This window comes from Mobula hypostoma, chromosome 15 (assembly GCF_963921235.1).
Source record: "Mobula hypostoma chromosome 15, sMobHyp1.1, whole genome shotgun sequence".
NCBI classification, from domain to species: Eukaryota; Metazoa; Chordata; class Chondrichthyes; order Myliobatiformes; family Myliobatidae; genus Mobula; species Mobula hypostoma.
The window spans coordinates 76,711,020-76,739,013 of NC_086111.1; the positions used below are offsets into that span (position 1 = coordinate 76,711,020).

Genomic DNA, 27,994 nt, shown 5'->3' on the forward strand with positions numbered 1-27,994 from the left:
GGTGAGAGGAGTTTCGTCAGAATTTTGTTAGATTTGTCAGAACTGGAAATCGATGTGATTGTGTCTGAAAAGTGTGTACAATAATTGGTGGAGGCAGTGAAATAGGCAAATTATGTGGCAGCCTGTCGACCAGGAAAGAGGATACAAGAGATTAAAGCTTGCCTTGACTAAAAGGTTGGTTACAGAGAATTACGCCCAGAACAAAGAGTGATGATTAGAGTACACCAGCCCACCACAATTTTGTAACCAAGGTTTGCAGAGCCCTATGAAATTATACACAAACCAAATCCATCAGTACACATGAAACACAGTTAAAAGTGGATATACCACATCACCTAGTTGAAATTGTTAGGGGAGAAAAAGGGAAGTTACCATCATTGGCATGCCATCTTGGTCAATGTCTCCCATCCACTACATAATGTACTGGTGGGCACAGGAGTACATTCAGCCAGAGACTCATTCCACCGAGATGCAACACAGAGCGTCATAGGAAGTCATTCCTGCCTGTGGCCATCAAACTGTACAACTCCTCCCTTGGAGGGTCAGACACCCTGAGCCAATAGGCTGGTCCTGGACTTATTTCATAATTTACTGGCATAAATTACATATTACTATTTAACTATTTATGGTTCTATTACTATTTATTATTTATGGAGCAACTGTAACGAAAACCAATTTCCCCCGGGATCAATAAAGTATGACTATGACTATGACTATAACTATGACGTAACAATTAATATACATGATAGTGCCAATTTCGGAGATTTCACAGTCGATGTGCATGGCGAATCTTATTTGGAAGAGTTATGATTGGAACAGCTTTCCAAGTCGATTGCGACAGATTCGACCAAGGAGCAATGTTTTCATTCTCTCATTCTGAGAAGCAGGGAAGCTTTGTGAAGAAAATAAAAGAAAGGAAAACACGCTGCTTCCTGCCTCCCCTATCCTGAAATGAAAATGGGAGGGGGAAAACAGATGAATAACTTGAGTCCAAAGATATTTGAGAATCTGGCTTGGATGGACTAGAAAGAATAGAGAAATTATGGACACAAGATGGTTTAGTATAGAATCTTAAAACTGTAACTAAGATGATAAATTGCATGTAACACCTGGGAAAGATTTCAGTGCTGATGTAATGGTTTCTCTGTAGTGCACTGTTTGGGTTATGACTAGAGATAACGAGGCTCTGGAATGTGCGCTGGCCAATGAAGGGAGATGATGTTCTTTCTTATGTGCCCGACCGAAGAATTCGTGGTCTTTTGTTCGGCGGAAGGTGAAGAGAGAAGATGGCAGAACGGGGAAGTCGAATGGCGCTTGTATGGAACCGGACTATTATATACTCACAGTTTTTTCAGGACAATTAAGCAGGGAGGAGATTGTGTCGGTCAAAAAGTGAAAAAAGAGAAAAATAAGTGGAAGTATTGAAAGCATGTTATGCATCAATATTTGCAATGGTCAATTCCTTAGATAAAGCAGAGTTAGAAAACCTGAAACAGTCCTTAGTGGAAAAATTATCAGTATCAGATGCAGACTAATAAAATTGGTCGGAACTCATCATTGAACTTTCCATGAATTTGATTATTGACCGCTTTGACCATGTCTGAGGGAACGCATTAAACTGAGATAGATCTCTGCTACATATACCAGTTGGTTCCTCACCAAAACTGGCACAATGCTATTACACAAATAACAGGAATTTTGCAGATGCTGGAAATTCAAGCAACACACATCAAAGTTGTTGGTGAACGCAGCAGGCCAGGCAGCATCTTTAGGAAGAGGTGCAGTCGACGTTTCAGGCCGAGACCCTTATTACAATTTGATGTACATAAAGTACCAGTGTGGGCAACAGATTACCCCATACATACTGCTCGGGTCAAATTTCAAGTCAAGTCAAGTCTCGTTTATTGTCATTTTGACCATAAGCTGCTGGTACAGTACACAGTAAAAACGAAACAATGTTCCTCCGGGACCATGGTGCTCCATGAAACGACACAAAACTACACTAGACTATGTGAGACAGCACAGGGCTACACTAAACTACGTAAAGCAACATAAAAACTGCACTGGACTACAGACCTACAGACAGGACTACATAAAGTGCACAAAACAGTGCAGGGCACTACAATAATTAATAAATAAGACAATAGGCACAGTGGAGGACAAATTACAATATAATAATAAATGATATAGATGTCAGTCTAGACTCTGAGTATTGAGTATCAGACATCAAGTCTGATGGCTTAGGGGAAGAAACCGTTGCACAGTCTGGCCATGAAAGTCCGAATGCTTCGGTACCTTTTGCCAGATGGCAGGACGGTTTGGGTGGGGGTGCGTGGGGTCTTTCACAATACTGTTAGTTTTGCGAGTGCTGCGTGTGGTGTAAATGTCTGTAATAGAGGGAAGAGAGACCCCGATGATCTTCTCAGCTGACCGCACTGTCCGCTGCAGGGTATTGCAATCCGAGATGGTGCAATTTCTGAACCAGGCAGTGACGCAGCTGCTCAGGATGCTCTCAATACAACCTCTGTAGAATGTGGTGTGGATGGGGGGTGGGAGATGGACTTTTCTCAGCCTTCGCAGAAAGCAGAGACGCTGCTGGGCTTTCTTTGCTATGGAGCTGGTGTTGAGGGACCAGGTGAGATTCTCCGCCAGGTGAACACCAAGAAATTTGGTGCACTTAACGATCTCAACGGAGGAGCCGTCGATGTTCAGCGGAGAGTGGTCGCTACGTGCTCTGAAGTCAACAACCATCTCTTTTGTTTTGTTCACATTCAGAGATAGGTTGTTGGCCCGTTTTGACATTTGACAGCAGTAAAAACACCCCAAATACCAATTTTTTAGCCGAAATCTGATGACTTTTCGTAAAGTGACCAAAACGCGCAAAAACTAATATATTTAAAAATTTTATACTTTTGTACAGGTGCTACTAATTTTTGTACATTGAGGCTGTTCCGAATCAAATTTCACCCGTATACATTGAAATGGATTTTCAATAGATACGGGTCCCAGTGTGGGTCAAATCAAGGAAAATGGTGCTTTTAGGGAATCGTGAAACTGTGAAACCGTACATACCATGTCTGTGTACATATTTTATGAGAAAGTAGTGACAGAGTTCAAGGGGGGGCTTGACACTGTCACGAGGTACCTGAGCTGCCATTTCAGTGACTGAGGTTATGGCAGCAAGACTTAGTGTCCAAGAGGTCATTGATCTGGTCTTCTAAGATGAACAAGCAGACAACGATTTGGAGGAGGAAGCGTCAGCGCAGGAGGACAACACAGAGGAAAACTCTGATTACAGTCCCTCAGATGAAGATGACTCTGAGAGAGGAGCAGACAGCAAAGGAGACATTTTTGTCCAAGGATAACACAACCAGTTGGTCCTCACTTCCACATCAGGTTGCAGGCAGGATAGCAGCGGAAAATGTCATTCGAATGACTCCAGGGCGCACAAGACTGGCTACTTCCCGTGCATCCGACATTTGATCAACTTTCCAGCTCTTCCTCCCTCCAGCCATTGAAAAAAATTGTCACTGAAATGACAAACAATGAAGGGATTAAACGGTCAAAAATAGAAGACCATGGATGTTACTGACCTACATGCTTACATGGGGCTTCTAATACTGGTTGGTGTGTGTAGGTCCCGAGGTGAGGCTGCTTCTAGTCTTTGGAATGCTGAGAAGGGAAGACCAATTTTTCGTGCCACCGTGTCCCTGGAAATGTTCCGTACCATATCGGCGGTGCTCAGATTTGACAACCGTGACACAAGACCTGCGTGGGGTGTCACTTGCAAACTGGCAGCAATCAGGGGTGTCTGGCACAAGTGGGCCGCCTCTCAAGTACAACCTGGTCCTGAGGTCACAGTGTATGAAAGATTGGTTCCATTCAAAGGTAATAAATGGCTGCCCTTTTATTGTTAGACTAGTTAATCACTGCTGCAATGCTATTGGTTGTGATATCAAATGATGTTTCCCCTTTTTTGTGTTTTTGCAGGTCGCTGTCCTTTCCGCCAGTATCTGACTAACAAGCCAGGACAATATGGAATAAAGTTATGATCAGGCTGTGATGCACGTTCCGGTTATGCTGGGAATGTGCAAGTATATACTGGGAAGCAAGCTGGGGGAGCCCCGGAGAGAAAACAAGGCATGCGTGTCGTGTTAGAGATGACGGAAGGGCTAAGAGGACACAGCGTGACCTGTGACAACTTCTTCACATTTCGTGAGCTTGGTCAGGCGCTCCTGAAGTAGAAAATCACCGTGGTGGGCACTGTGAGGCGGAACAAACCTGAGCTGCCACATGCTCTGATTGCAACAAGGGGGGTGAGACGTCTGGTCCTTAAGTTTGCTTTCACCTATGACACCACAGTTGTCTCGTATAACGCAAAAGACGAACAAGATTATCACCCTTATGAGCACTTTACATGAGCGCTCAGGAGCACAGAAAACCAGCCATCATCCTTGACTACAATGCCAACAAAGGAGGAGCGGACAACCTTGGCAAAGTAACAGGCACATACGGCTGCAAGAGGAGAACAGCCCGCAGCCTCTCGCATTGACATATCGACCTACAATGCCTTTGTCATATGGAGTGAGCTGAACCCTACCTGGAGGGCAAGTAAGAGGAAATGGAGGAGGTTCTTTTTGGAGTAGCCTGGAAAGACCCTTTTAACTCCTTTCAGGCAAAGGCGACACCAGCTTCTCCGCACAGTAGCCTCAGCAGCACTGGTAGGGGCAGTGCAGCGACCTGAACCTGGCGCTGAACAAAAACAAGTCCCACAAGAAGCCAACACAAGGGACAGAAGAGAAGGAGATGCAAATTTTGCTCTACAAAAAAAGGACTGCAAAACAGTGACAACTTGCTTCAAATGTGGGAAACACAGTGCAAGGGCCACGCACGCAAGGTTTCCTCCCACTGCTTTCAATGTGAAGACTAGTTTGCAAATAGCAATTTCTTTTTGTTTTGTTTGTTGGTTAAATGTTAATTAATGTTGAATTAATAGTTAATAGTTATAATTAGATAGTAATTATGAGGATTTTTAAGATACAGCAGTGAGGACAGTGTTTGATGGTTGGAATGGTTATAAATGGTTATAAAATAAACCCCACAGTTCCAGAATGTTCTTGCCATTTTCAGTTTCATAAAATATATTTAAATCATTATTTAGGTAAAATAGGACATGATATTGTGTGATAGTAGATGTGTTTTCTCTATAAACGAGTGGTGTAAAACCTAAAAAAAATACACTCTCCCTGCTCTCTGAAACATTAATTAAGGATTAATCACCCATTTATTAATGTCAGATAGGCTACTTATATATTCTAAATAGATCTGTGGTTCAAAATTTGGTATAGACTCTTATTATGAGGGGATTCTTGGGCCGGGTCAAAATTGACCCGGATCATACTCTGAAGGTATAGAATATGAACAGTATAACCATATAACCATATAACAATTACAGCACGGAAACAGGCCATCTCGGCCCTGTATGTAAGTGTTAAGAGAAGTTTGCACAGGTACGTGGATGGTAAGTACACTGAAGGCTCGGGACCCGGTGCAGATCGGTGGGAGAGGGCAGTTTAAACGGGTTTCCACGGACTGGATGTGCAGAGGAGCCTGTTTCTGTTCTGTACTTTTCAATGACCGAAGTAATTGGTAACATCTTTTTCACTCTGATCCGGAATAATTCGTCCAATAATTGCACAATAACTTTGTGCCCCCTCCCTACCCACCGCACCTCAGCTTGCACCATTTAAGCACATCCAACCTTGCTGTCTCTTCTGCAGAAATGGATGTACTGACATTTCTCTCATTGGGTTGCAACTAACCTGTTGTTCCCACTCACTAATTTTACTCCGAAACCACGCGACAGGGGACACAGACCATAGAGTAGCACAGGAGCATCTCCTTCAGTTCACAATATTGTGCCGAACGGATCAAAGTACCTAGCAAATGGCCAACAAAACCCGACACGATGTCCACATTCTTCCATTTTCCTGATATTCATGTGCCGATCTAAACGTCTCTTAAAAATCACCAATATATCTGCCTTTACCACCACCCCAGCCAGTATATTCCAGCAACGCACCACTCTGTGTAAAAAAAACTTGCACCCACATCTTAATTATAATTACCTCCTCGTGTGCGTATTATTGAATGCATGATCTCTTGCATTAGGCCTTTCAGACTTGGAAAAAAGATCATCTCTGTCACCACTACCTATGCCTCTCATAATCTTATAAACCTCTGTCAAGTCTCACCATAAGTGCGCCGCTCCAGATAAATCAACCCAAGTTTGCCCAAACTCTCGTTATAGGACATGCCCTCTAATCGACGTCAAATCCTGGTAACCCTCCCCAAAGCCTCAACACTCTTCCGAGAATGAGGCGACCAGAACTGTATGCAATTCTCCAGCTGTGGTCTAATTAGCGTGTTATACAGCTGCAACATATATTCCTGAGTTTTGAAAGCAATGTCTCGACTTACAAAGGCAAGCATGCCGTTTGCTTTCCGAACCACCCTATCAATCTCTCTGAGCCACTTTCAGCGAGCAATGAACTTGGACACCAAGATCCCTCTGCTCATCAGCACTGTTCAGAGTCCTGCATTTACCAGTGCACTGTCTCTTTACATTTGGCCTAACAAGGTGCCAAGATGATCATCACTTAATGTTTGCATTTTCTTTTTCTCCCCCGCAGAATTGGGAACTTATGCATGAAAGAAAGAATCGGCGCCAGCTGTTTCCCGAATGTATCAGGATTCAAAATGAACAGAGGACTGCCGTGAGCGTGGATGAGGATGAAAACGTCGAGGGATTATAGAAGGATATTCCATTTGGCAACCGGGACAAAGGAGGGAGTGGTGGAATGCTGCATATGGAGGTATCGGATATGTACTTTAAAGGTGGGATTGATCCGCAGGAAAGTTTCTAATTCCGGAGAAAGTTCAGAAATAAAAGATTCAACTGAACTTATGAGTCCTGTTTCCGGATTCCTTCCAGTTTTCTCATCCTGATTGAATGGCCCACATTCCTCACTATCCCTAATCTTTAACATTAATCCAATGCCGACTGTTTTTACAGAACTGCGAAATTGAATAAATACAGCATAACAGTGATAATGTGAAACAGGGTATTACACGCTACCCCTTCCCCCCAGAAAATTTTCACGGCATTCTCCTTAGAAACACACAAAGAATTCCGGAGGAGCACTGAATCCGTGGAAAGGTGGATTGAAGAGCCCCTTCATCGAGACTGAAGACAAAAGATGAGGAGACTGATTTCGAAGCTGGGGGATTGAGAAGAAGAACCACAAGGACATACGGGCAGGGGTGAGGTAAAGTGCTGGGAAGTTGATTGGTGAATGTAGTACTGGCTGATGAGGGGAATCCAATAGGAGAGGACAGAAGGCTAAAGAGGGAAAAGGGGGAGGAGGACTGGAGGGTGGTGAGGGGCAGGTGTGGAGGTATGGTTAGAGAGGGAAATGGGAATGGGGAATGGTGAAGTGGGGGAGCACTATCAGAGTTCGAGAAACTAATGTTTATGCCATCAGGTTGGAGGCGACCCAAACGAAATATAAGGTGTTACGCCATCAAAATAAGTGTGGCCTCATCCCGACAGTAGACCAGCCATGGACAGACATGCCGGAATGGGAATGGGAGTAGAATTTAAGTGGATGGCTACTGGGAAGTTCCGCTTTTTCTGATGGATGGAGCGGAGGTGCTCAGTGAAGCCGTTTCCCAATCAAAGTAGGGTCTCACCGATACAGAGGAGGCCACACCGTGAGCAGTAGACACAATAGATGACCACAACAGACTCAAAGTTGAAGTGTCCCCGGTGTAGGGGTAGGTGTAGAGCCATGAGGGAGATCAGTGGCGAGGGAAGAATGGACAAGGGAGTCACGTAGTGAGCGATCCGTGTTGAAAGTGCAAACTGGGGGGATGGGAAGGGAAGATGTGATTGTTGGTGGGATCCCGTTGTGATGGCCGAATTTATGGAGAATTATGTGCTGCACATAGAGGCTGTTGGGATGGTAGGTGAGGACAAGATGTCACTATCTTAGGTGGGGTGGCGGGAGGATGGTGTGAGGACAGACCTGCGCAAAATGGAAGAGTTGCAGTTGAGGACAGCGTTGATGGATGAGGAAGGGAAGCCCTTTCTTTGAAGAAGGATTTAAATCTTTAAATCTTCTTCGTTCTGAAATGAGAAGCCTCATCCTGCGAGCATGAGCGGCGGAGATGCGTGAAATTGAGAGCAGCGGTTGGCATTTTTACAACTAACAGCGTGGAAAGAGGTATAGTCCAGGTCGCTGTGAGAGTCGATGCCTTTATGATAGACAACAGCAGATAAACTATCTCTTGGGATAGAGACAGAGAGATCCTGGAGGGTAGTATCGGAAATGGACCAGGTAAATTTCAGGGCAGGGTGGAAGTCGGATTTGACGAGCTCTGCATGTGTTCAGGAAACAGCACCAATGCAATCATCGATGTAGCGTAGGAAAATTTGGGGAGTAACACCAGTGTAGGCATGGAACATAGGTAAGTGTGAAGTGGTTCATTTTGGTAGGTCAAGTATGATGGCAGAATATAGTATTAATGGTAAGACTCCTGGCAGTGTGGAGGATCAGAGGGATCTTGGGGTCCAAATCCATAGGACACTCAAAGCACTGCGCAGGTTGACTCTGTGGTTAAGAAGGCTACAGTGTATTGGCCTTCACCAATCGTGGAATTGAATACCCCACCTGGAGTACTGTGCTCAGTTCTGGTCGCCTCACTACAGGAAGGATGTGGAAGCCATAGAAAGGGTGCAGAGGAGATTTACAAGGATGTTGCCTGGATTGGGGAACATGCCTTATGAGAAAAGGTTAAGTGAACTCGGCCTTTTCTCCTTGGAGTGAAGGAGGATGAGAGGTGACCTGATACAGGTATATAAGATGATGAGAGGCATTGATCGTGTGGATAGTTGGGGGGTTTTTCCCAGGGCTGAAAAGGGCACAGGTTTAAGGTGCTTGGGAGTAGGTGCAGAGGAGATGTCAGGGGTAAATTTTTTTATGCAGAGAGCTATGAATGCATGGAATGAGCTGCCGGCAACAGTGGTGAAGGTGGAAACGATAGTCTTTAGAAGAGACTTCTGGATCGGTACATGGAGCTTAGAAAAATAGAGGGTTATGGGTAACCTAATAATTTCCAGGGTGGGAACATATTCAGCAGAATTTTGTGGGCCGCAGGGACTCTATTGTGCTGCAGGTTTTATATGTTAACCCTTCAGAAGCAGGGAAAACGACCCATAATGTGGAAATGAGCCGTGAATAAGGAGGTTGACTACCAATGTCATTCTTCCTCAGCCCAGATATTTAAGGGGTGAAGAACATTTCAGACATAACTGCAGTCAACTCGACTTCTTCAATCTGCAGAAAATTCAAGGGGAACCTCTTCACCCACAGAGTGACTGTTTGGAACCCATCGCCACAGGGAGAGCGAAAGGTGAACAACAGGGGAGGATTGAAAAGGACTGTCGTGGAACAGAATCACTGGGCGGGTCCAGCCGGCCTGAGTTGACTCTCTACTGTACACTAGTTGTGTTATAAATTCACTAAGTACCAGAGGCAGAGTTTAAAATAGAACTGATTTATTTGTCTCAGATCCAGAATATTACACTCCAGTCGCATGGAAGGTGAATATGCAGCAGAAAAGACTCCTCCCATGCCCAGTGATCAGGGTGCAGAACTGGGTGTGGTGAGCAGCAGCAATGATTGCAGAGTTCAGCACCGACAGTCACTCTCAAAATCGCATTCAGCACAGTGATGGACAAATATCCAGCATGCAGCTTATTGAAACTTTCTCCCCAGTGTGAACCCGGTAGTGTGTCACAAGGTTAGATTACTGAGTGAATCCCTTCCCACATTCACAGCAGGTGAATGGCCTCTCCCCTGTGTGAACTGACTGGTGTGCCAGTAGTTGGGATGACCGAGTGAATCCCTTCCCACAGTCTGAGCGGGTGAATGGCCTGTCCCCACTGTGAACTGATTAGTGTGCCAATAGCTCAGATGACCGAGTGAATCCCTTTCCAGAATCTGACCAGGTGAATGGCCTCTCCCCAGTCTGAACTCGCTGGTGTCTCTGTAGATGAGATGACTGCCTGAATCCTTTCCCACATTCACAGCAGGTGAATGGCCTCTCCCATGTGAACTGACTGGTGTCTCTGTAGGTTGGATGACTGAGTGAATCCCTTCCCACATTCTGAGCAGGTGAACGGCTTCTCCCCAGTGTGAACTCGCTGGTGACTCTGTAGGTTGGATGACTGAGTGAATCTCTTCCCACAGACTGAGCAGGTGAACGGCTTCTCCCCAGTGTGAACTCGCTGGTGACTCTGTAGAGTGGATGACTGAGTGAATCTCTTCCCACAGTCTGAGCAGGTGAACGGCTTCTCCCCAGCATGAACTCGCTGGTGACTCTGTAGGGTGGATAACTGAGTGAATCTCTTCCCACAGACTGAGCAGGTGAACGGCCTCTCCCCAGTGTGAACTGACTGGTGTGTCAATAGGTGAGATGAAGAAGTGAATCCTTTCCCACAGTCTGAGCAGGTGAATGGCCTCTCCCCAGTGTGAACTCGCTGGTGTCTCTGTAGGGTGGAAGAGAGAGGGAATCTCTTCCCACAGTCTAAGCAGGTGAAATCCCTCTCCCCAGTGTGAACTGACTGGTGTCTCTGTAGGGTGGATGACTGAGTGAATCTCTTCCCACAGTCTGAGCAGGTGAATGGCTTCTCCCCAGTGTGAACTCGCTGGTGTCTCTGTAGGGTGGATGACTGAGTGAATCTCGTCCCACAGATTGAGCAGGTGAACGGCTTCTCCCCCGTGTGAACTAACTGGTGTGTCATTAGGTGAGATAACAAAGTGAATCCTTTCCCACAGTCTGAACAGGTGAATGGCTTCTCCCCAGTGTGAACTCGCTGGTGACTCTGTAGGTTGGATGACTGAGTGAATTTCTTACCACAGTCTAAGCAGGTGAACGGCCTCTCCCCAGTGTGAACTGACTGGTGTCTGTGTAGAGTGGAAGAGTGAGGGAATCTCTTCCCACAATCTGAGCAGGTGAATTCCCTCTCTGCAGTGTGAACTGACTGGTGTCTCAGTAGGTGAGATGCCCGAGTGAATCCCTTCCCACAGTCTGAGCAGGAGAATGGCTTCTCCCCGGTGTGAACTCGCTGGTGAGCCATTAGGTCAGATGACCGAGTGAATCCTTCCCCACAAATTCAGCAGATCACCAGCCTCTGCCCAATGTGAACTGACTGGTGCATCCACAGGTGGGAAGACCGACTGAAAATCCCTTCTCACCCACAGAACAGGTGAATGGCCTTGTCCCAGTGTGAACTTGCTGATGTACCTTCAATTGAGATGACTGAGTGAATCCATTCCCACTGTCTGAGCAGGTGAACAGCCTCTCCCCTGTGTAAAATGACGGGCGTGCCAGTCAGGCAGATGATCGAGTGAATCCCTCCCCACAGTCTGAGCAGGAAGGATGGTCGATTGAATCCTTTGCTCCACTTCTTAAATATCTAGACAGAGACAGCAAAACTGACATGCCATGTTCCAGATTCCCGGAGACAAATTCCTTCTCGTATTTAACCTGTAAAAAGATTTACAAAATCCATCAATGGATGAAGGACAACATTTCAGATGAGATCACTTTAGTTGTCAAGGTGTGATCTGACATAACACTGTTACTGTGAGGTTCAATCCAAGTTGGAGAGAGAAATCATCTTGTAACTGGGCACAGTGCTGGTATCTGGAATGACCATCAAATTCTCTGATGCTGTTCCTGTCTCTATAAGAATGGGGCATTTCTGCCATCTCCAATCTGTGACCTGGCTCAGTCTGACTCCATTGGTATTATTCCCTGTTCCCACTGAGCTGCATGGGTGCCTGGCCCCACAGTAACTGAAACACTCTCACACAAATAGCCTTTGTTAACGTGCAGCTGAGATTTTTTTGTATTATTAACTTAAAGTGCCACAGTTTTAACGCCATATAAAAAATTCCTGCTGAGATGAATGGTTGGTGCGCACAGCTATTAAAAGGAATTCGAGTGAATGTTAGTATTATTTAAGGTTCTTGTCACTGTCATGGAAAAGTACAACACAGACACAGGCCTTTTGGCCCATTTAGTTTGTGCTGAACTATTTAAACTTTCTACTCCCATACCCCTACCATCCAGGTACCTGTACAAACCTCTTAAATGTTGAAATTGGGCTTGCATGCACCACTTGTGCTGGCTGCTCATTCCACATCCGGATGACCATCTATGTGAAGAAGTTTCTCCTCATGTTCCCTTAACATCTCACCTTTCACCCTTAACCCATGGCCTCTGGTTGTAGTCCCACCCCATCTCTGTGGTAAAAGCCAGCTTGCATTTAACTTATCTATGCCCCACTACCACAATCAAATCTCCCCTCAATCTTCTACATTTCAAGGAATAAAGTCCGGACCTGTTCCACCTTTCCTTATAACCCAAGTCCTCCACACCTGGCAACATCCTTGTGAATTTTCTCTGAACTCTTTCAACCTCTTTTATATCTTTCATGTAGGTAGGTGACCAAAACTGCACACAATACTCCATATTAGGCCTCAACAATGTCTTCTACAAGTCAACATAACATCCATCAATGGTTGTCATTACTTTGGTTCATGAAGGCCAATGGGCCAAAATCTTTCTTTCTGTCCTTACCTAACTGTGACACCACTTTCAGTGAATTAAGGACTTTTATTCTCAGATCGCTTTCTTCTACAACACTCCTCAGTGCCCTACCAGTCACTGTGTAAGACCTAGGTCCTACCAAAGTGCAACATCTCACACTTGTCTGCATTAAATTCCATTTTCCGTTTCCAAAACATTTTCCCAGCGGGTCCAGATTGCACTGCAAACCATGATGGTCTTCCTCGCTGTCCACTACACCACCAATCTTGGTGTCATCCACAAATTTGCTGATCCAGTTAACCACACTATCTTCCAGATTACTGATATAGGTGACAAACAACAACAGATCCAGCACTGATCCCTATGGCACACCACTAGTCACAGGCCTCTGGTCAGATAGGCAACCATCTGCTACCACACTCTGACTTCTCCCAAAGACAGTGTCTCATCCAATTGACTATCTCATCTTGAATGCTGAGTGACTGAACCTTCTTGACCAACCTCCCATATGAGACTTTGTCAAGTGCTTTGCTAAAGTCCATGTCGACAACATCCACTGCCTTGCCTTCATCCACTTTCCTGATAACTTCATAGAGAGACTCTATAAGATCGGATATAAGACTCTATTAAGACCTACATGCACAAAGCCATGCTGCCTATTGTTAATCAGTCCACATCGATCCAAATCTTATATATCTGGTTCCTACACATGCGTTCCAATAACTTTTCCCCTACTGATGTCAAGTTCACCAACGTACAATTTCTTAGTTTATTTTTAAAGCCTTTTTTGAACAGCGGAACAACATTGTCTAGCCTCCAATCCTCCAGTACCTCGCCTGTCACTGAGGATAATTTAATTATCTGTGCTTGGGCCCCGACAATTTCTGCAGTTGTCTTCCGCGGGGTCCTAGGGAACAACTTGTCAGGCCCTGGGGATATATCCACACTAATTTGCCTTAAGACAGTGAACACCTCCACCTCTATAATCTGTCCATGAAGTTGATGCTGCTTTGCCTCACTTCTATAGACTCTGTCCATCAGATGCAAAAATAAAATCTCCCCCATCTATTTTGTTTTCTCATATGGATTATCATTCTGATCTTCCAGAGGATTATTTTTTTCCCTTACAATCTTTTTGCTCTTAACATATCTGCAGAATCAGTGAGGATTCTCCTTCACCTTGTCTGCTCGGTCAACCTCATGCCTTCTTTCATTTCTTTCATAGGGTTCACTTGAATTTCCTGTACTTCGTAAGTACCCTATTTGTTCCCATTTGCCTGTACCTAGTATGCACCTCCTTTTTATTGATCTGGGAGATGGAAGCCAAAGGGGTGACGGAGCTGCATGGTGGGAGGTGGGGAAGGGGGGGGGGGTTAATCTAAAGTTGCAGGGGGAATGGGAGCCTGAAAAACAGAACAGATAGTGGAGGGGTTGTGGAGACAGATGTTGTTCAGACCTCAGACAAAGTCAGGAACGAAAAAGTTGAGCATAGTGCAGTGAATATGCTGAGCCCTGTATATTTCAATACAAGGAGCAGTGTAGGAAAGGCGGATGTGTTCAGGGCATGGATCAACACCTGGAATTATGACACTAGGAACCGGTAACTGTGGACTGGGACAGGCTGCTTTATGGCAAAGGTGTACTTGGTAAATAGGAGGCCTTCAAAGCGAAATTTTGGAAGTGCAAAGCAGGTATGTGCTTGTCAGAATAAAAGGTAAAGATAGAAACTGTAGGGAACCTTGGTTTTCAAGAGATATTGAGATCCTGGTGAAGCACAAAACGGAGTTGCAGCACAGCGATAGGCAGGCAGGTTCTCATGGAGTATAAGAAATGCAAGAGAACAAATAAGAAATAAATCAGGATGGCTAAAAGAAGGCATGATGCTGCTGTTGCAGAAAAGATGAAGGAGAATCCTCAGGGATTCTAGAGATAGATGATTCTAGAGGCAGAGGAATGAAAGGTTGGGGAGTAGCATTGCTTGTCAGGGAAAATATTATAGCAGTGCTCAGGCAGGACAGATTAGAGGGCTTGTCTACTGAATCTTTATGGGTGGAGCTGAGAAACAGGAACGGTATGGCCACATTAGTGGGGTTGTATTACAGACCACCCAATAGTCAACGAGAATTGGAAGAGCAAATCTGCAGAGAGATAGCAGGCAACTGCAGGAAACATAAAGTTGTGGTGGTAGGGGATTTTAATTTTCCATATATTGATTGGGACTCCCATACTGTTAGGGGTCTAGATGGTTTAGAGTTTGTAAAATGTGTTCAGGAAAGTTTTCCAAATCAATATATAGAGGGACCAACTAGAGGGGATGCAATATTGGATCTCCTGTTAGGAAACGAGTTAGGACAAGTGATGGAAGTCTGTGTAGGGGAGCATTTTGGTTCCAGTGATCATAACACCATTAGTTTCAACTTGATCATGGAGAAGGATAGATCTGGTCCTAGGATTGAGGTTCTGAACTGGGAAGAAGGCCAAATTTGAAGAAATGAGCAAGGATCTAAAAAGCGTGGATTGGGACAGGTTGTTCTCTGGCAAAGATGTGATCGGTAGGTGGGAAGCCTTCAAAGGGGAAATTTTGAGAGTGCAGAGTTTGTATGTTCCTGTCAGGATTAAAGGCAAAGTGAATAGGAATAAGGAACCTTGGCTCTCAAGGGATATTGCCTGATAACTCTGATAAAGAAGAAGAGGGAGTTGTATGACATGTATAGGAAGCAGGGAGTAAATAAGGTGCTTGAGGAGTATAAGAAGTGCAAGAAAATACTTAAGAAAGAAACCAGGAGGGCTAAAAGAAGACATGAGGTTGCCTTGGCAGTCAAAGTGAAGGATAATCCAAAGAGCTTTTACAGTCATATTAAGAGCAAAAGGATATAAGGGATAAATTTGGTCCTCTTGAAGATCAGAGTGGTCGGCTATGTGTGGAACCAAAGGAAATGGGGGAGATCTTAAATAGGTTTTTTGCGTCTGTATTTACTAAGGAAACTGGCATGAAGTCGATGGAATTAAGGGAAACAAGTAGTGAGATCATGGAAACTGTATAGATTGAAAAGGAGGAGGTCCTTGCTGTCTTGAGGAAAATTAAAGCGGATAAATCCCCGGGACCTGACAGCGTGTTCCCTCGGACCTTGAAGGAGACTAGTGTTGAAATTGCAGGGGCCCTGGCAGAAATATTTAAAATGTCGCTGTCTATAGGTGAGGTGCTGGAGGATTGGAGAGTGGCTCATGTTGTTCCATTGTTTAAAAAAGGATCGAAAAGTAATCTAGGAAATTATAGGCTAGTAAGTTTAACATCGGTAGTAGGTAAGTTATTGGCGGGAGTACTAAGAGACAGAATCTACAAGCATTTGGATAGACAGGGACTTATTAGGGAGAGTCAACATGGCTTTGTGCATGGTATGCCATGTTTGACCAATCTATTGGAGTTTTTCGAGGAGGTTACCAGGAAAGTGGATGATGGGAAGGCAGTGGATATTCTCTACATGGACTTCAGTAAGGCCTTTGACAAGGTCCCGCATGGGAGGTTAGTTAGGAAAATTCAGTCGCTAGGTATACATGGAGAGGTGGTAAATTGGATTAGACATTGGCTCAATGGAAGAAGCCAAAGAGTGGTAGTAGAGAATTGCTTCCCCGAGTGGAGGCCTGTGACTAGTGGTGTGCCACAGCGATCAGTGCTGGGTCCATTGTTATTTGTCATCTATATCAATGATCTGGATGATAATGTGGTAAACTGGATCAGCAAATTTGCTGATGATACAAAGATTGGAGGTGTAGTAGACATTGAGGAAGGTTTTCAGAGCCTGCAGAGGGACTTGGACCAGCTGGAAAAATGAGCTGAAAAATGGCAGATGGAGTTTAATACAGACAAGTGCGAGGTATTGCAGGTTGGAAGGACAAACCAAGGTAGAACATACAGGGTTAATGGTAAGGCACTGAAGAGTGCAGTAGAACAGAGGGATCTGGGAATACAGATACAAAATTCCCTAAAAGTGGCGTCACAGGTAGATAGGGTTGTAAAGAGAGCTTTTGGTACATTGGCCATTATTAATCAATGTATTGAGTATAAGAGCTGGAATGTTATGATGAGGTTGTATAAGGCATTGGTGAGGCCGAATCTGGAGTATTGTGTTCAGTTTTGGTCACCAAATTACAGGAAGGATATAAATAAGGTTGAAAGAGTGAAGAGAAGGTTTACAAGGATGTTGACGGGACTTGAGAAACTCAGTTACAGAGAAAGGATGACTAGGTTAGGACCTTATTCCCTGTAGCGTAGGAGAATGAGGGGAGATTTGATAGAGGTATATAAAATTATGATGGATATAGATAAGAATAAATGCAAGCAGGCTTTTTCCACTGAGGCAATGGGAGAAAAAAAACCAGAGGACATGGGTTAAGGGTGAGGGGGGAAAAGTTTAAAGGGAACATTCGGGGGTGCTTCTTCACACAGAGAGTGGTGGGAGTATGGAATGAGCTGCCAGACGAGGTGGTAAATGCGGGTTGTTTTTTAACATTTAAGAATAAATTGGACAGATACATGGGTGGGAGGTGTATGGAGGGATATGGTCCGTGTGCAGGTCAGTGGGACTAGGCAGAAAATGGTTCAGCACAGCCAAGAAGGGCCAAAGGGCCTGTTTCTGTGCTGTAGCTTTTCTATGGTTTTCTAAGAGCAAAACGATTTCAAGGCACAAAGTTGGTCCTCTGGAAGACTGAAATGGCAATCCACGTGTGGAACCAAATCAGATGGGGGAGATCTTAAATATTTTTTCATCTCTATTTACTCAGGAGATGGACGAAGGGTCTATGGGAGTGTGGAAAAGCAGCATTAAAATCGTGGACCCTGTACAGATTAAAGAAGAGAAGTTATTTCACTGTTCAACATGGAACATAGAAATCTACAGCATATTGCAGGCCATTCAGCCTAAAATGTTGTGCCAACCATGTAACCTACTCTAGAAACTGCCTAGAATTTCCTTACTGCATAGCCCTCTATTTTTCTGAGCTCCATGTGCCTATTTAAGAGGCTGTTAAAAGACACTCTTGTATCTGCCTCGACCACCGCTGCCAGCAGTGCATTCCATGCACCCACCACTCTGCGTAAAAAACTTACCCCTGACATCCCCTCGGTATCTATTTCCCAGCATCTTAAAACTATGCCCCTTCATGCAAGCCATTTCAACCCAGGGGAAAAACCTTTGGCTATCCACACGATCAATGCCCCTCATCATCTTATACACCTAAAGAAAGGCTCCAAACATAAGCAAAGAAATTGTACATTGCTTCGAGGATTTGTTGGAAGTATACAAAATTATGACGGTAGAAATAGGGTAAATGCAAGCAGCTTTTTCCACTGAGGTTGGGTGAGTTGACAACCAGAGGTCATGGGTAAGTGGGGAAGGCGAAAATTTAACAGGAACATTTGAAAAAGCTCTTTACTGAAATGGTCGTGAGAGTGTGGAATGAGATGTCAGCACAAGTAGTGAATATGAGCTCAGTTTCACCATTAAGTAATGTTTGATAGGTACCTGGATGGTAGGTGTATGGAGGAAGATAGTCCCAGTGCAGGTAGTTGCATTAGACAGCTTAAACTTTTTTTCGGCATTGACTAGATGGGACAAATAGCCTGTTTCTGTACTGAACTTCTCCATGTTTCTATGACAGAGGAGCTGGCCAAACTTGTTTGGAAGGGAAAGGTAGGAGTGACAACAGAGCAGCAATGGCTGGAGTTTCTGGGAGCAATTCAGGAGCTGAGTGATCGATACTTCCGAAAGAAGTGGAAGCATTGGAAAGGCAGGAGGACACAACCGTGGCTGAAATGAGAAGCCAAAGCCAACATAAAAGTCAAAGAGAGGACAAACAAAAGGGCAAAAACTATTGGAAAGCTTTTAGAAACTAACAGAAGACAACTAAAATAAAAGTCAGATGAGCTCAGTGCATGGAATCATGATATTGTAGTCATTAATGGCTCCTGGTAGCACCCAACAGTCTGAGGCATTTAGAGAAACAAAATATTCCAGGCCTCAATAACACTGGAAAAGCAAGGTTCCCTGCACCAGCTACCTTTCAACTTTTATTTTGGCAGGCACATACAAACTATACATCCTCAAAATTACACTTCTGAAGGCCTCCCACTTACAAGTAATCCTTTGCCAGAAAACAGCCTGTCCCAAACCACACTTTACAGATCCTTTCTGATTCCATCAAAATTTACCATTCTCCAATTTAGAATCTCAACCTGTAGTCCAGACGTCTCTTTTTTCCATATTTACTTTGAATCTCATGGCATTATGATCACTAATTTCTGTCACCAGCCCTGGATCATTTCCTAACAGTTTACTGCACACTTCTACATCAGGAATTCTATGTACTGATTAAGGGCACATTTGACAAACTCTACCCCTCTAGTCCTTTTACAGTATGGGTGCCCCAGTCAATATATGGAAAGTTAAAATCACTTACTGAATCAACCTTTCTTTATTGGCATAGTCTGCAATCTCTCTACAAATTTGTTCCTCTTAATCCCTCAGACTGTTGGGTGCAAGCAAGTCCCAATAATGGCTACAATATCATAACTCCCTGTCCTGAGCTCATTGGCTTTCCTATGATGCTTCTTGCATTGTGATATGCACAGTTGAGCACATTCATCGCACCATGCTCAGCCATTTGATTGCTGACTCTGTCTGAGGTCTGAACGTCTGACTGGTGTCAAGAAAACAACCTCTCCGCCATTGTCACAAAAACAAAGGAGCTGATTGTGGACGACAGGAGGAATGGAGACAGGCAAACCCCAATTGACATCAATGGATCTGGGGTTGAGAAGGTGAACAGATTTAAGTTCCTCGGCATAAATATCACCGAGGACCTCATGTGGTCTGTACATACTGGCTGTGTAGTGAAGAATGCACAACAGTACCTCATTCACCTCAGAGGGTTGAAGAAGTTTGGGATGGGGCCTGAAATCTTAAGAACTTTCTACAGGGACACAATTGTGAGCATCCTGACTGGCTGCATCACTGCCTGGTATGGGAACTGTACTTCCCTCAATCGCAGGACTCTGCAGAGAGTGGTGTGGACAGCCCAGCGCATCTGCAGATGTGAACTTTCCACTATTCCGGACATTTACAGAGGCAGGTGTGTAATAAGGGCCCAAAGGACACTGGGGACCCAATTCACCACAACCACAAACTGTTCCTGTTGCTACCATCCAGGAAATGATACCACAGTAAAAGGACCAACAGGCTCCGGGACATCATCTTCCACCAGGCCTTCAGGCTGATTAATTCATGCTGATACAATTGTACTACTATATTATATTGACTGTCCTATGTACAAACTATCTATTATAAAGTACTATAAATTACACATTGAACATTTAGACGGAGACATAAGGTAAAGATTTGTACTCCTCATTTATATGAAGGATGTATGTAATGAAGTCAATTCAATTCACCCTCTCCACTATCTGTTCTGTCATTCTGGCTCCTATTCCCCCGGAAACTTATTTTAACGACATCATGCCCCCCAACACACTAGCTCTAGCAAGCCATACCACTAGGATATTAGTCCCCTCTTGTCCAGTTCCCCTAACAAACAAATCCCCTATCACCCCTTTGACTTTCCTCTGCCAGGTAATCCCCCCAACAGTTTCTAAAGTGGTCCACCTGTTGTTGTGTGGGATGGCCACAAGAGTACTCTGTGGTGGTTATTTAACCTCATTCCCCTTCCTGACTCTCACCCAGTTTCCTGTGTCCTGCACCTTGGGTGTAACTCACCTCTCTTCATGTCATATCCATCACCCCCTCCAACTGCTGGATGATCCAGAATTCATCCATTTCAAGTTCCAACTCCTTAGTGCAGGGTTACAAGCTGCAGCTGGATGCACATCCTGCATGTGAAGGCATCAGGGACACTGGAGGTCTCCCCGCCTTCCCACCAATGTCCCCTCTAATCTGTAATGACCAGTGTGCACATAAAGCTTGTACTGTGCATTTGTTTACCCAGTGACAACATGTGCACAGTGAATTTTATAGAGAGAAGTATTCATTTTAACAGCTAGCAAATCACTGTCGATAAGAACTTTGATCTCCTCTGGGTTCGATCAAGTTGATCTGCACTCTCACACAACCTATGTATCAGGCCTGTAACAGGTAATGAAGGATTTTTCACCAGAGCTTTTGCACATTGTCCGTAGGTGGTTTGCTTGCTAAATTACACTTTAAAAAGTCAGATTTCCAAATATCACTCCACTTCTTCCCACTTGTAAATTCTCCAGCAACTTTTGTATCGCCACAATACACACAGGTAACACCAGTTTCTATATTGTACATAAATATTTCCCCTGAACCCTCTCCCAGGTGACTGACGGTGGTGAACTCATGGATGACAATACCAATGAATATGAAGGGAAGGGCAGTAGTCTGTCTCATTGCAGTCTGGCACATTTGTGATGTGAAAGCTATTTGTTGCTCAGGTGAAAGGTGTTTGATATCATTATGTACCCAGAGAAAATGGGTCAACACATGCTCTCACGGGTAGAAAAGTCCAGAACAAGAGGAGGTAGAACAAGCAACACACACAAAATGCTGGAGGAACTCAGCAGGCCAGGCAGCATCTATGGAAAAGAGTACTAATGCTGAATTCCTCCAGCATTTTGTGTGTGTTGCTTGGATTTCTAACATCTGCAGATTTTCTCTTGTTTGTGATTGGAGGTGGAACAAAGGTGATTTTCTCACCTGGTGATGGAAAAGATCTTGTTCCCTTTTTCCTGCGGTGATATCACTTGTCATGTGTAAGAATGTGATTGGTCAGAGTTTGGAGCAGGCGCAGAAATGAGAGAATGATCAAGAAACGTGTATGGTGAAAACGTGTTTGGTTTTGTTTGTTGTAAATAGAAGTTCTAGTTTTAATTCTTCCAGAATATGGTTTGCTCTTAGTAACCCACGGTACGTATAAAGAACACAACATGGTGTCAGAAATCGGTCTGGAAGTATAATACGTTTTGCTAACACGAGAGAAGCAAAGATAATCGGAAAAAAAAAGCGCGCATGCTGTTTTGGTGTGCTAACAATTTTAAAAATTGAAGGTTTGCAACCCTCATCTATGCTTCAGCTGACTGGAAACGTAGCTGAAAACCAGAAAAGATTTAAACAGCGTTTTGAAATTTATTTATCGGCAATCGGAGCAGATAATAAAACAGAAAAAATGAAAGCTGCAATTCTACTCCACGTAATAGATGACAACGCAATTGAGGTATATAACCATTTTACATTTGAAAATGGAGATAATTTAAATTTCAAAGCAATAATGGACAAATTTGATGCATTTTGTATACCGAAGCACAATGTGACGTATGAATGGTACAAATTTTTCAAATGTCAGCAGAGACCTGGTCAAACGATTGATCAATTCGTTATGGAATTGAGACACCACAGTAAAACATGCAAGTTTGCAGAACTCACAGAATCTCTCATTAAAGACAGAATTGTTTGCGGCATTTTGGATAATGGTCTGAGACTGTTGGATAATGGACTATTAAGACAACAAGACATCGACATGGAAAAGGCTTTGGTGCTCTGCAAAGCTTCGGAAGCCGTGACCTCACAGGCTAATGAACTTTTTGTTAAAAACTACAACGTAGATGCTGTGAAGAAGCACGAAGACATTAGAAAAAATAATGAAGCAACAATGAAACCAACAGAGAACAAGATGTCATGTGATCGCTGTGGGTGGCAGCACCGACCAAAAAAGTGTCCAGCGTATCAGAAATTGTGCAGCAACTGCGGTAAGAGTAATTATTTTTCATGCTGTTGCAGTAGTAGAAAGAAAATAAAATGAGTAAATGCAGTGCTTGAGAATTAACTTGAGGAGTTTTATATAGATGTGCTTTGTGAAAACAAACAAAGTAAGAATGACTGGACTATTCCATTGCCAGTGAACCAAAACAATATTCTGTTTAAACTGGTACTGAAGCAGAAGTAAATGTTCTTGCAGAATATGAGTTTAATGCATTAAAGCCAAGACAAAATTTACATCAGACAAATATAAAAGTGACTGGGTATTCAGGTGCAGACATTCCAGTACAAGGAACATATGTGGCAAAAAAATTGTGCACACGCTTTCATTTGTGGTCGTGCCAAGGAATGTACAGTCAATACTGGACTTACCTGCCTGTGAGAGACCAAAGTTGGTGAAAAGACTATTAGTCCTGGACAGTAACAGAGTCAGAATACAGTGACTTGATGAAAGAGTATGAGGACTTGTTCAAAGGGCTTGGTTGTCTTCCAGGAGTGCACACGATTAAAATTAACAACACAGTGCCACCCATAGTACATCCCTGTAGAAAAGTACCTTTTGCATTACATGATCAACTGAAAACAGAACTTGACAGAATGCAATGGTTAGGAGTCATAAAAAAATTGATGAGCTGACTGAATGGGTCAATTCGCTTGTTATTATTGATAAGAAAAATGGAAAACTGAGGATTTGCTTAGATCCAAGAGACTTGAATCGAGCCATTAAAAGAGAGCCTTTCAAATTGTCTACTCGTGAAGGAATTATGTCACAGTTTGCTAATGCAAAGTACATTAGTAAATTAGATGCATCCTCTGGATTCTGGCAACTTAAACTAGATGAACTAAGTTCAAAGTTGTGTACCCTTAACACTCCTTTTGCCAGATACCGTTTTCTTAGGCTTCCGTTTGAAACTGCATCAGCTCCTGAAGTGCACCATAAAACCATTCACATGCTATATGAGCGCACTGAGGGCATTGGGACTTCCATGTACGATATTATTGTTTGGGGATCATCTCAACAAGAGCATGGCGCCAGACTCAGACAAGTCTTAGCAGCAACATGCATGGCAAACCTGAAGTTGAATAAAGACAAATGTCAGCTAGGGGTGACTGAACTTAGCTTTGTGGGTGATATCATCAGCAATGAGGGTGTGTGTCCTGATCCATTGAAGGCTTCTGCTATTGAGAACATGCCAAGACTGCAATGTTAAAAGGATGTTCAAAGGTATATGGGAATGGTCAACTACATGGAAAATTCATACCCAATCTTTCGGAACAGCTTGCTCCATTGACGTAGCTAACAGAAAAGAAAAACGAATGGAGCTGGAATCACAAACAGGAGAAGGCATGGCAAAATCTCAAGAAAGTGCTCACTACAGAACTTGTGTTGAAACTCTATGATGCTGAGAGACCCATCAAACTCTCATGTGATGCATCTCAAGCAGGCTTAGGGGCAGTACTATCTTCAGATCCATGGAAGTGGCTATGCAGGTTGATATGGGAGGTTGAGAAGGAAAATGGCTTCCTCGCCTTTATTAGTTGAGGCATTGAATTCAAAAGTCGGGAAATCATGTTGCACTCTATCGAACTCTGGTTCGGCCACATCTGGAGTATTACCCACAGTTCTGGTCACCCCATTCTAGGAAGGATCTGAAAGAACTGAAGAGGGTGCAAAGAGAGGTTTACAAGGATGTTGCTTGTATTAGCGGGCACGTGGTTGGACAAACTGGGTTGTTTTCTCTGGAGCGGTGGGGACCGAGGGGAGTTCTGATAGTTTTATAAGGTTATGAGAGGCATAGATAGAGTTGGCAGACTGGATCTTTCCCAAGTTTGCCTGGGGTGGTGGGAGAGACAGATACATCAGAGACTTCTGAGAAATGCTTAGAGGGACATATGAATGTGAGAAAATGGAGGGATATGGACATTATGTAGGCAGAAGGGATTAGTTTAGTTGACCATTTGATTACTAATTTATTCAATTCAGCACAATATTTCACCTGTCCCTGTACTATACTGTCTATGTTCTATATCTATATTCTATAACATTGTTCAGTCTGCAATGTGTCAGTGTGATTTTCAGTTCACTGTGTTGTTTTAACATACCAAATTCCAGAACTTCTTTCAGCATTTTGTCAAACTTTGCCAACCCATTCCTCATTTCCACAAAGGATCCCCTCATCACTCCCTGGGACTGGGAGCCTTTCCCCCTCACCAGGCTGAGGAAGAGCAGGGAATCCTCTGTTGGGGTTCCCTTCTCTGTGAGTTCTGTGATTTCCTGTAGACAATGAACTTGTTGAGTGACAGACTGAGTGAAAGCGAATGGAGAAGACAATATCTGCTCAGGGATGGGACGTCCCAGTGACTTTGAGCACAGAGACAGTCACTGGGCAGCCTCTTCACCCACACTGTAAATTTCTGGGTTCAGTCATTAGCAGCAAAGCACTGACTGTGGAAATTAAAAATCAGAATATTATTAGAGTCACAGAGCCCAGCAGCACTGAAACAGGCCCTTCGGCCCTTCTAGTCAATGCAAACCTGTTTTTGTTTTTACTGCCTGTTTCCAACTACCTGCACCATAGCCTCTATACACCTCCCATCCATGTCATCACCCAAATTTCTCTTTAGTGTCTAAATTGAACCCACACCCTCCACTTCCACTGGCAGCTCATTCCACACTCTCACCAAACTCTGAGTGAATTACCTTTCAGATTCCTCTAAAATATTTCACCTGAACTTATGTCCAATGTGGGGGTAAGAGGGAAGACGGGGTGGAGAGGGAAGGCAGTAAGGAGGGGGGTGAGGCTGATTGGGGACAAGGAAACAGAGGGGAGTGTTTATTCATACTGTTTTGTGAATTGTTTGAACTTACTTGCTGCAAACTTACTATACTGTACATTCTCAGCCAAATTACTGATTACAGATGACAAGTAACATGAAGAGCAGTGTGAGCTGTCTTAATGACTATCATCCAGTGGCTCTCACATCTCTGGTGATGAAATGTTGCAGGGTTTGTCATAGTGAGAATGAACTCCTGCCTCGGCAAAGACCTGGACCCACTGCAATCTGCCCATCACCACAATAGGTCTACGGCAGATGTGATCGCAATGACTCTTCACATGGCCTTAGATCACCTGGACAATACAAACACCAAACGAGTGCTGCTAAACAACTGACAATTGCACCTTCCCCAACTGCTCACATGAGACTAATGTCTATATCGGTGACACAGGAAATCACTTCACTGTCACTCTCCTGATACCGTGTCTGACCTGCTCACCTCCGGGTATCCTCCCTCAACAAGCCTCTTCCTCAGCCACCATCTGTGAGATTATATAAAACAAAAACAATTAAAACGATCTATCAGACAGCTCCTGTACCCCTCCACCCCTGACCATGCTTCGCTGGTTAAATCTCTCCCTTCTCAGCCCCTTACTTTCTCCCTTTCCCATTGTAACTGCAGATAGGCCAACAGATCTGAACCCGCTGTACAAACTTTGACGCAGAAGTCACAGACACCCCCAACTCCCCACCAGCTTCCTGATCTGCACTCGCAGCTCAGGACGGTGACAACTGTTTCCAGCTCTGGGGCTTTGTGACAAACACAATGTTAACAGCAAAACAAGTCAGTGATTGATATAAAGAGAAGAATTGTTGCTTCCTGAAAGCACACGCGAGCGTCCGATACAATGGACCAGATCCTCCCTTGTCTCCTACTTCATGTGACCCGGGTCACGGAACGTCCGATCATCCCACTTTCTCACATCACCACCCTCCCCTCACCCCCAATCGCCTCCCGTCCCACACCTTTCCGATCACTCATTCCGCACCCACACGTCCACCTCTCCCCCCCCCCCACACACACAAAGAGATCCCCAAACCCCAAACCCCTTCCCCGCTCTGGGAGCCACAACTAATTGATCCCACAGCCCGGACTCGAGAGCAGAGCTGAAACCGCGGCTACGATACCGGAGAGGGCGAAGCCTCTAGTCGTTCGACCGAGCTCGGTCCTGACTCTTTCCAACTGCAACCAGCCCCCGGTTTACACGAACTCGACATCAGACGCCCACTCACCGGAGAACCACGGTGACACCTGGGGTCGGCACTGCGCCTGCGTCCAGCAGGAAGCTGGGAGGTTGCCACAGCGCCCCTGGCGGCCGGAGGTCTGCACATCGCCACCAGTTGTCGGAGGTCTCCGCAGCACCTCCGGTGACCGGAGGTCTGCACATCGCCACCGGTTTCGGAGGTCTCCGCAGGGCCACTGACGGCGGGAGGTCTGAACATCGTCACCGGTTGTCGAAGGTCTCCGCAGCGCCTCCGGTGGCCGGAGGTCTGCACATCGCCACCGGTTGTTGGAGGTCTCCGCAGCGCCACGGGCGTCCGGAGGTCTGCACATCGCCACCGGTTGTCGGAGGTCTCCGTAGCGCCACTGGCGGCCGGAGGTCTGCACATCGCCACCGGTTGTCGGAGGTCTCCGTAGCGCCACTGGCGACCGGAGTGACGACGGAGAATAAATCACAAACCCGAGATGCTGGAGATCCAAAACAACCCTCGCAAAATGCTGAAGGTACCCAGCAGGTCAGATATCATCTATCGAAAAGAGTCGCCGTTTCTGGTTGAGATCCTTCTTCAGGACTGAGAAAGAAGGGGAAATATCTGAATAAAAACGGGGCGGGTGAGGAAAAGGCTCGCCTGAAGACGATAGTTGAAGCCAGGTCGGTAGGAAATCTCAAGAGCGGGGGGAAAAAATCTAATAGGAGAGGAGATCAGACAATAGGAGAAAGGGATGGAGGAGTGGACCCAGGGAGAAGTGAAAAGCAGGTGAGAGGAATGAAAGGTCAGGGGAAGTAAATTGTGAATTGCTGCCTCAGCTGGAAAGACTGTTTGCACAACGGAGAGAGTTCAGTCTTGCCGCCCTTTCACTGTGACACCCCCGAACTGCACATCAAATCCATCCAAACGAATCTGGGCGAACGTTAATGATCAACAAATATAATAGCGCTCAGCTATCAGCGGTCTGAATTATAACTGACTTTAAAAAGGAAGAGTATTCATGGTCCACATTGTCAGGGTGTTGAGTTTACCAGGAGACAGTCTGCAGGGACGAGAGGTTTTCTGTTGACTAATACACTGTGTGTGGACCCCGCTGGCAATTCTCCTGTTGTGACCAGAATCGAGACAAACACCACGCTGCCCACTCCACCAACAACACGGCACAGCCGGACACATGACAGGGCACTTTACATCTCACAACACTGGATTCAGGGATGAAACCCGTGATTAATGTTGTTGTCCCACTGAAATCATAAGAAACGGCCATTAAGCTGTTTTTGAATACAAGCGCTCCCCACAGGTGACGTCACACACGCGCTGCTGCGCTCGCGCTGAAACAGTTTAACGGCTGAGCTACTGATCACGAGACCCCTCCACCCCGCCCCACCTCCGCGGCGCTATAGTCATTGGCCCGAGGCGATGTCAATCACTGTTTCCGCCCAGTAGCGGAGGCGGATCAGCCGAAAGGGCGTTAC

At 44.8% G+C, this 27,994-nt stretch overlaps 2 protein-coding genes across 3 annotated transcripts in view; both read right to left on the reverse strand.

The window, feature by feature from the left end:
• Positions 1-27,994, reverse strand: part of LOC134357007 (gastrula zinc finger protein XlCGF26.1-like) — a 107,337-nt gene that overhangs the window by 70,392 nt on the left and 8,951 nt on the right. The window lies entirely within an intron of this gene.
• LOC134357008 (zinc finger protein 235-like) lies at positions 817-27,864 on the reverse strand. Of its 2 annotated transcripts, none has more exons than XM_063068311.1 (2): positions 26,541-27,864; positions 817-11,613 (listed from the first exon to the last, which is right to left on the reverse strand). In XM_063068311.1, the coding sequence occupies exon 2, from the start codon at positions 11,201-11,203 to the stop codon at positions 10,148-10,150; it is 1,056 nt and encodes a 351-aa protein (XP_062924381.1). In that variant the 5' UTR covers positions 11,204-11,613; positions 26,541-27,864; the 3' UTR covers positions 817-10,147. The 2 variants fall into 2 exon arrangements, with proteins under 2 accessions (XP_062924381.1, XP_062924382.1); XM_063068312.1 differs by lacking the exon at positions 26,541-27,864 and adding an exon at positions 26,436-26,531.

Excerpts from the sequence above, each read along its gene's own strand:
- LOC134357008 (XM_063068311.1), bottom strand. The coding sequence starts at position 11,203 with ATGGCTCACCAGCGAGTTCACACCGGGGAGAAGCCATTCTCCTGCTCA.